This window comes from Trachemys scripta, chromosome 11 (genome assembly GCF_013100865.1).
Source record: "Trachemys scripta elegans isolate TJP31775 chromosome 11, CAS_Tse_1.0, whole genome shotgun sequence".
NCBI lineage: Eukaryota > Metazoa > Chordata > Testudines > Emydidae > Trachemys > Trachemys scripta.
In genome coordinates this window covers 30,996,085-31,005,826 of record NC_048308.1, presented here as the reverse complement: position 1 = coordinate 31,005,826, position 9,742 = coordinate 30,996,085, and the positions used below count along the sequence as shown (strand labels likewise).

At 40.8% G+C, this 9,742-nt stretch overlaps 1 protein-coding gene across 4 annotated transcripts in view; it reads left to right on the top strand.

Moving 5' to 3' along the window:
* The first annotated feature begins 1,258 nt into the window (after positions 1-1,258).
* Positions 1,259-9,742, top strand: part of RBMS1 (RNA binding motif single stranded interacting protein 1) — a 189,627-nt gene continuing 181,143 nt past the window's right edge. For 2 of the 4 annotated variants that reach the window (XM_034785629.1, XM_034785628.1), the window contains exon 1: positions 1,259-1,669. In XM_034785629.1, coding sequence (XP_034641520.1) covers positions 1,595-1,669 — 75 coding nt within the window. In that variant the 5' untranslated portion in view covers positions 1,259-1,594. The remainder of the gene's footprint in view (positions 1,670-9,742) is intronic. The other 2 variants (XM_034785626.1, XM_034785625.1) reach the window with 1 other exon arrangement.

The window sequence follows — 9,742 nt, the reverse complement described above, 5'->3', positions numbered from 1 at the left end:
AGAACCTCCTCTACTAGTCTTTGAATCAGTGTGGTCCATAAAGTATAGTAAGAATTTCCTCCCATGACCAAACTTGCAAATAGATCTGTCTTTTAGTGACAGATCAGCTAATTTGCAGCATCATTTTGCTGCAAACCTCAGAGCAGAAACCTAAATCTCTTCTCTAGGATTTGGTGACTATCTGCAATCACCTATCCACACCTGGGCTAGTAACAAGATTTGATGGTAGCAGGATGCAGGACTGCTTAAAAGCTGCCTTTACACTCTATGCAGGGATACTTGTGAATACTCAGCTTTTATGCCACATCTTTCCCTTTCCCCCCATTTTTAGCTAGGTTAACCCTAATAAGCACAGCAGCTTTCATGGAGCTTGCCTATATATTTAATTAATAAACCAGCGCTCCTGGGACACAAACCATAATTTTCACAGCCTGACAAGAAGTGACATCTGTTTAGACTCTCTGAGAATTCATTAAGTGCATGTTGGAAAATGCAGCATTGGGTAGGAGGAGGATATATGCTGATCAGAAGCAAAAACAATCTGAAGTAAATGTTTTTTATTACATTGTAACCTGTTTGCCTTTCCTTTCTTTCTCTAAACTAAACTTGTGAAATTCTTTTAAAGAAACAAACAAACAAGCATGCTTATATTCCAAAGGAAAATATACACCACCATCTGTTAGAATGGATGTCATTTCCCCCCCCCTATTTGATTACACTTGAGGATGAGGCACACCAGTTAATCTACACTTCAGGCAAATCTGGTAAGTGAAGTACTGGTGTCCTGAGAAATTTTAGCCAGGAACATGTCCCCCCTGCAAGGAAATGTTAAAGCGATGCTAGTTTTTTCTGAACTAGATCCACTTCTGCACTGAGGCTTGTGCCCTGCACCACTGCATTCGTGCCAGCTATCTCAAGGCTCAAAGGAGATGATAAAGCAGAATCCAGCCAGCAAGGTCATGCACAGTGTGTGTGTTGCACTCCCCCTTCGGCAGAGCAGGAATATGGAGTCCTTCCTACCCAGAAGCGTTAACGCCGAATGACTTTTCCAGGGTTAGAACCGCGCTTGCCCTGATCCTAGATCACTTGTCGGCTGCAACGATGCTGCAGCCTGCGCCTGGAAGCGAGCATCCTTGCCCAGCTCCTGCGGCTCCCTAATGCCAGTAAGTCCTCAGTGGTTAAACTCCAGCCCACAGCTCGAGCCCAGCTGGGCCTAAGCACCGCCCCTTGCCCCCCTTCCCTCCCCTGGCCCCCTCCCTCAGCTGCCTGGCACCGAGCGCTGCCGCGGCTGCAGTTCACACTTGTATTGATCGTTTCCCAGTGCGCCGGGCCGTCGGAACCGGGCTGGCGCTGCTGCCGGGCTGTGGCTGGGCAGGGACTTGAGGAAACTTGTGGGGGGAGGAGAGAGCGAGCCTGTGTTGGGGGCGCGCTGCGGTCTCTCCCTGCTGCTGCTGGGAGGAGGAGGAGGAGGAGGAAGGTTTGGGCTCCGCTGAGGAGAAGCTGCAGCAGCCAGAAAGGAAGAGGCAAGAGCGAGGCATTTGGAGCCCCCTAAAGTGCCCCCCGCCCCTGCACTGCAGGCGACATTTCCAGCTTCATGGGCAAAGTGTGGAAACAGCAGATGTACCCCCAGTACACCACCTACTACTACCCCCAGTATCTGCAGGCTAAGGTACGGTACCGGCGGCCGGGCTGGGCTGGGCTGCAGCTGTACTTGCTGGATGTTGCTAACTATAGCCCGAGGCCAGGAGGGGGCTGCGGCGGGGGGCGGGATCGGGTTACACACTCAGACAGGAAAGAGCCGGCAGCCCCTTCCTGCCTCTGCCACCGCTGCTCCTGTCCCTCCAGCCGGGGTGAGGGGGAGCGGGGCGGGGGCTGGCTTCGCTGCAGGCTGCACAGCTGCCTTCTCCTCCTCTCCCCACCCACCCCGTGCTGTCCCTCCTCGCCCAACTCTGCCTTGCCCTCTCCGCCGCTCCCCCATCCTCCTCCTCCTCCCAGGGATCAGTGGCGTGTCTCCTCCAGAGCCGTGTCCTCAATACCCCTCCCCGTTAAATAGAGATCAGGGCTGCGAAGGGCATTTCTGTGCCCTTGTCGGGCTTTATTGGGCAGCTCCTAGGATTTGGTGTCGCCTCCGTCCGCTGTTAAAACCTTCATTTTAAGCAAAAAACGGAGCCGAAGTTTAACGCCCAGCGCCCAGGCTGCTGCTCTCCATTGTAGCTGCTTTGTAACTTTCAACTGGGAGGGAGGGTGCTTTCAGCTCAGCTGCTAGATCTCATTTTAAAAAAAAAAGTGTGTGTTTTAAATGTAATATACTCGCTAGGCTGGTTTCACCCACACATTGGTTTTCCTTGTCTGTTGGTTAGACCTTCAAAAATCATTTTTCACAATTGCTGAACTCCTGAATTTAAAGAGAGTGTCAAAATCCAACTTCTGCCTTTAATGTTGTGCCCAGTGACCTGCTGATTGCAGATAAACGGTTGTTCAGTTGGTTTTTGTTAATTTGGGTGGATTTGAAGTCTCTTTCCGCCCTTTTTTGGAGCCTGTAAGGGCCGACAGTCCCACCGCTCTAGAAGCATCATGCTGCAAATTGGCAAATGCAGAGGTGGTTGCATCAGCTGTCTGGAACATTTAGCATAAGCCTCTTCAACCACCAATGTCACTCCTCACAAATCACAACAGGTCATGTGTGGATACAGTGTGTGAACTTGCTTGTGCAGGTTATAATCAAGCTTTGCTTGCTAGTGAAAATATATCTGGCTTTGTGGCACTTGCAGAACAATCTCCTCTTAAATTGTGAACTTGATCAAATGTCTTGTTTGTTGTACCCCCTGTTTTAAAGTAAAATATGAATTACAGTATTTGGCTGAAAAATAAAGTTTGACAATCATGAGAGAGTTTAAAAGTCAACAGTGATAAGGCATTGAAATGTATTTAATTGTAGACCGAAACTGGTAGGAATATTATGGTGAAAGACATTTAAATGATATTGAATTACTAAATTTTCTCTCAAATGTGTAATCCACATTTTCAAAGATATGAAAGTGAAGACTACTTTGTGTACATAGTATTGTAGTTTAAAGAAATATTGTGGAATAATCAAAACTACTTTTTAGATGCCATGTATGCTTAATGTATCTTTTAAAAATAATGCAGCATAGCATGCCTAAAGAGCAGCCTGCTGTATCATTCAACACTGAGCTGGATGAATAATAAATAAATACACTCAGGTGAAAAAAACACTTTTATACTGGAACATTCACCTTAGTGATTTTTATGTACCATTAGTAAGTTAGAAACAAAGTACATAACATTTAATATAGATAATGCAATGCCGCTTTGTTTGTTTTTTGTTTTTGGCCTGTAAATAATTGAAGAGGGAAACTGAAGAAGATACCCTAATTACAAGTGCAAGCTATTGTAATTTATGATTCTAGAAATCTGTGAGCCTATGAAATAGCTTTAAGGACCATCTTCTAAAAGTGTGCTTCCTGTATAAGTTTTTAATATTGATTTGTGTCGCAGTCAATGACATCTTCAAAACATATCTTGCAGTCTTTGCTATAAAATTACTCAGACTGAAATCACATTACTCCTCATCTTTTTTTTTCAGCTGAGTGGAACCCACATCCATTTGACCTACATACATGAAATCACAGATTTGGTGATTAAATCCAAATTTCCTATGTTTGAGATGTCCTGGGTTTAAAAAAAAAAAAAAAAAGAAAATTGTAGTTCCTCACAATAAATAAAAAGGCAGATAACTGTATGCCTCAGTATGCATAAAAGTATGCATAATTCAGCTGATGTAAGCCAGTTTCTCTTCATAAACCTGATCTGAAAGTGTAGAAAAATTACTTTAATTCACAAAATTCAATTGCACTATTGTTTAGATCAGAAACCAACATATTAGGTGACAGTCTACATTCTCTAGTAATTGAAGTAAAATGTCTGTGGTCTTCATTAAACAACAATTGCAACTGTGCTGGACAGCATTTGCTAAAGCTGTAGCATGAGGGTGAGATATTACTCTTGTTAAAGGAATATACTCTCCTAAACCAGAGCTTTTTTGCTTCACATTTTGTCCAGATCTGAATAATAATGGAATAGACACTGATTAACAGATGAGCTGCAAATTTATAGTAGGAGATTGCTGGGACTGTTTAGAAGATGAATCTTTCCACAGAAGTATTAATTAGAAATTACAAAAAAATTTAGTGGACCTGTAAGGTTGAATTTTCATATTGTAAAGGACTTTGCCTCAAAAATACATTATGCAATTAAAATGATCCAGTCTTTATATTTTTATTAACATCTCCATGGCCCTATTAATGAAATATTCAGTTATTTCAGCAGTATACTCTGCTGAAATAGGGAGAAGGGAAATAGTTTGCTGTGATTCAATGACCCCTCCAGATCCAGATGCTGAACACAGTAAAATAGATTATTGAGCCCATGGACTCCAAAAAATGTATAGAATAAACAATGAAAGAGAGAGTCCTGGCTTTAGCATGTAAAATAAATATTTGTGGCTATTTAAAAAAAAGTTTGAAATTTTGTTCAAAATAGAAATTGAACAACATTCGGTGTCCTCTGAGGAGCAGCAGTATACATACAATCCAATGAGTTATGATTTGACATGTCTACTTAGTCTTTTGTACTGTGTAATAAATGTGTGTTTATTTTGACAATTCCTGTATCACATTATGTGTGATACCTCAGAGATGCAATTTTTGAAGCATCATTGTACAGAGTATCAACTCTTTGAAGTTTCTATATATCCCTGCATGTGTTGCGATAAATGAGACTATTTGTTTTTCACATTTCAATTACTTTTTTTAATAAACTTTATTATTGAACTCTTAGGTTTCTAAGAGAGATTCTCAACTTTCAAATAAAAAAAATTCAGCAAGTGTCTGTATTGTAGTAATGCCCAGAGGCTTCAGTCAGGATCAAAGCCCTATTGGGATAGGTGCTATACAGAGACAATCCATTTTATTATGTCAGTTCATATCACAGCAATGGGCCAAATCCTGCTTACCTTACTCAAGTGAGAATTTTCATGAATACTGGTTTTACAATAAATATATATACAGTACATAGTTTTTAAAAATATATTCATGCTTTGTTTTCCCTTTGTTGAATATGAAGTGGGATTCAGGAAAATCTCAAAGGATGGACTACCAACTAAATATCATAAGCAGATAGACAGCTTTCCTTACACTTTGCCATATTACATTCTAATTCTATTGACTGGTTTCCATTTTACAGTGGTGATCTGTTTATACAAAATTTATTGTCTGTGCATGAAGATATTCATTTCTTTGTGCTGTTTGACAATATTTCTTTAAAGATTTTTATTAATCTTTATTTTTAATTTAGACAATGATTTTGTGGTGGTCTGTTTAGTTACCAAACACTTTACAGTAATTAATTAATACTATTTATGATTATAGAATCATATTTCCTAAACGGTACAGTAATAAGATACAACCTTTCAGAAATGAAAGGTTGTATCTCAGAATGAAGTTTTGTTGTAATATTTTTGTAGCATGCTTCAACTGGGTAACTTAATATCAGCAAAATTAACATTGTAGCAACTATGAAAGGAACTAATATTTATAGAACTTGATGGTGCAGGTTTTATCCCTATGAAGTATTACTCTAACTTTAGAGGTAGTAGCAAAGATTGTAAATTGATGCAGAAAGCAGATACATTTCATTAGGTAAAATAATTTATTTTACAGGCTGATAGCCAAATTTAAAAGGGGAAATTAAAGTTTTACACAAGCCTCACTGGTGATGAAAAAGCGAACAGAGAATTTATTGAAACGAATGTTTACATTGCTGTTAAAGTAGATATGAAATTGTCTTATGAAGTGACAAAGGACAGTCCTCACTTTTGTGTGTCAAACTAAGCAACATATTGCGGTGGAAGTGTCTAATGCAGCATGGTATCTTGCTAGTACAAACATCTTCGCTACTGTATTCAGAGAGCTCTATACTCCACATAAATCTGTCATCCTTTTAAATGTACCATAAGACAGGGGTGAAAGTAAGATAAAAGACTTACCAGTACGGGGGCCTGGTGGGGTTGGGGGTCAGCTTCCCCCAGCCATCCCTTCCACACTACCTGGGGCTCCGGCAGCGATTTAAAGGGCCCGAGGCTCCAGCTGCGGTAGCGGTGTCTGGGAGCACCAGACCCTTTTAAATCTCTGGGCTCTGGGGCAGCTGCCCCTTTTGTTCCTCTTCCCCTCCTCCCCCCCACCCCTCCGTTGGTGGCCACTTCTTACCAGTATACTGTACTGGCCCACTTTCAGCTCTGCCATAAAACTGCTAAAAAGTTTGTAATGGCTTGTGATCTTATTCCTGAGCTATGCAAGAGAGACATTTAAAGATAAATTAAGAGGTTTTTCAAAATTGTGATATGTGACCATAGTCTGGTTTTTAATCAAAACTGAATCCCATTATTCTCTAAAAAGTTTAAGTTCAGATAACTTTAACTTTTGTTTTGTGCCCATTAATGTATTTGCCACATTTCACTACAATAAATTATTCCTAATTCTAAGTACACCTCTACCCCAATATAACGCGACCCGATAGAACACGAATTCGTATATAACGCGGTAAAGCAGTGCTCCGGGAGTGCGGGGCTGCGCACTCCGGCGGATCGAAGTAAGTTCGATATAACGTGGTTTCACCTATAACTCGGTAAGATTTTTTTGGCTCCCGAGGACAGTGTTATATCTGGGTAGAGGTGTAATTAGTCAGACTTTATTCTACATGTATTATGATTCTGTGTAGTATCTCTACATACTAAATTTGTTCTGGCAAGTTAAATATTACAATAATATATAGAACTGTCTGTAGCCAGAGTAGTTTGCAAGATTTAATAGTCCTCTATCACACTGTGTGTATCAGCATTTTAAAACTTATTTTCATTTTTAATACTCGACACAGGAATAATCAACACAGAGGAGTAGAAATACCATGAGTTTTAACTTGTGAAATTTCATGCCATTCTTCCACAGAAGATAAAACTTCCCCCCACCATTTCTCAATGGGAGAAGCTTGGATGTTCCTTTCTTTAACCTCTGGATTTCTCTTGAACTGAGAATCCACTGGAAGCCAGGGGCATCTCAGGCAGGCACATTGCTTCTGCACTCTGCCTAGTCCTGGTGGCTGCATTGGCTTTTGGACAGCATGCTCTGGCAAGGGTTGTGCTTTTGTCATCTCCCACAAATGTAGCTGCCCAAAGAATCCCTTCAAGGAGGTTCCAAATTATGGAAGAGGAAGAAGTCTAAGTTACTACAGACTCCAGCTGTGTTTGGAGGGGGAAGAATCCAGCAGAGCCATGACAGTTACCTACCTCCTCCAACTCTGTGGAGTCCTCACAGAGACTTCTGCAGGGGGCAGAAGAAACATTCTGCAGAGGTGGCACTCTCTCTTTTTCCTGACTTCCCAGGCCTATGTCTGCAGGTTCAGGCTTCCCTCCGCTTGAAAAATGACCCAGTTATTGTGCGCGCGCACGTGCACACACACACACACACACTCTCCCCCCCCCCTTCCCTCCGCATATATCAGTTTGTTAAAGAAAGTGTAAGGATATATTTGTGTTTGGTTTTTCAAACCAAAACATTTAGAGAGGCAACCTCTACTCTTGTCCCAGTTAAATCTCCTTTTAGCTTTATGGCTTGTTTTGGTAGCTGACTATTAACAAGGAGTTGAAATAAAGCTGTGAGGCTAGTGCAGAAGTGTAACAATAAAGTGAGCGACTTCTTTCCAGTATGTATGAAAATGAAGGCCTGAGTCATCCCAGGCATAAGCTGGATTTGGCACTGTGATAGCACTAATTTAACAACTACAAACCAAATCCTGGTCCTTCTCTGTGAATCAGCTATGCAATAGACTTAAATGGGACCATGATTTGGTGCTACCAATCTTATGGGAAGGATGTGCCATTAAGCAGCAATGAGAAGCAGAGATACTCTTTTGCAAAGCTTTGAAAAATTTACCCAATGCTTGCTTCCCAAGGCTCAGCCTATTCACCAGACTCAAAGACACTTCTGCCCCTAACCGCAACCCCTCCTGGGCCAGGCTTCTGTCTCCAGTCATGCCCCATCTGAGTATGGGTATGGCAACTCACCCAGGGTAATGCTACTCCTAATGACAATGGTGGATGACCCTGTCAGCCACCCTAACTGCAGCAGGAGCTGAGACATCCTAACTTCTCTAGCAGTGACGGCAGCCAGATTTGTCTCTGCAGATTCAAGAAGACAGCACTTCACTGGTTATCATACACCCACAAGGCCTAAAATCTCTTTCTTTTTTTTAATTATTATTATTTTATTTTTAATGAAAGCTTAAATTCAGCAGAAGTTGATGGCTCTCACTCAGGAAAGATCCCTACTTACCCAAAGTGGAATTTCATGCCCTGCTCTTTGCCTTTTACAAGAGGAAAGCTCAATAATAACCTTTTAAATGTAATTTATATTTATATTTTTGGTTCTGGTCCAGCAGGTGGTCAGCACATCTCAGGATCAGGCCCTTAAATTGTTTCTCAAAACTACTGGGAACTTAAGCATACTTAAATAAAGAGAGAAAAGGAAATATTTTTTTTCCGAAGGGTTCATATTACCATAATAAACAGGTTTTTCATAGTTTTCAAGCTTGCCATGGCAGAGAGCATAAAAATTACTACAATATTGACTTGACTTTATAATAGTATTATGTTAAATCATTTTTCTATAAGAACTGTAAAAATGGATTAGTGGCAGTCTTAGACTCCATATCTAACTAATCAAATAGTGTCAAATCCATATCTGCTCCTCTCTCTTCTGGTTTTTAGCTGAAACAACATTCTTTGCTGCTTTCACAGTCATGAAGATATAAGATTGTCTACCTCCACAAATGTGGATGGGATAGAAAGCTATGATTTAATGCACATTTTCCCAAATATCCTCTTAGTAGAAACAAAGTATGTCTTTCCTTTTTAATAACCAGGGTGTATATGGTGAGAATTTTGGAATAATTTATTAATTGTTTTAGCAGGTTTGCAAATCATATTACAGAATAACATATGATCAACAGGAATCCTCATTCTATCAGCACAACATATGGTATGGTTATAATTTAGGGCTCTGTCTGTCTCCACCTACCTGTGAGAGTCTCCTGGGTGAAATCAGTGGAGCAGAGGTCTCCAATTCAGGCAGTTGTAACAACAGAATTAACCATTCCACTCCCCCCCCCCCTGAAAATAGGAAGATTGGAGAATAAAATCCCCTTGGAACACTGCTAATTTTTCAAACCTAATCTAGGATTTCTGTTTCATTTCAACAATGTATAGGAAGCAATCTCTTATTAGACCAATAATGTGTGGAGTGAAAACTATAGATTTTAGAATGGTAGTTCTCTGGTCCATTCCAGGACAACGTTCAGAAAATCCCTCAACTGTGATCTTGACAGTTCCATTGATTCTTTTAAATTACCAAGTCATTTGTGAATAGTGTCTGGTCTTTTAGATATCCACAAATCCAGATTCTGTGGTGAAGCCACTGACTTTGCTTATGGTAGGAGATCACCATCTTTGCTGCCCCTCTTCTGCAATTAAAAACTCCTTTTCCTGGGCCAGTGGGTTTTTATTCTTTCATAAGTCTGACATGATAGCAACTACAGTACATGTCACTAAGTTCAGTAAGAGGAGCAATACCCCCTCTGCTAAAATTGCTTTGAAAATGTTTTAAAGCAC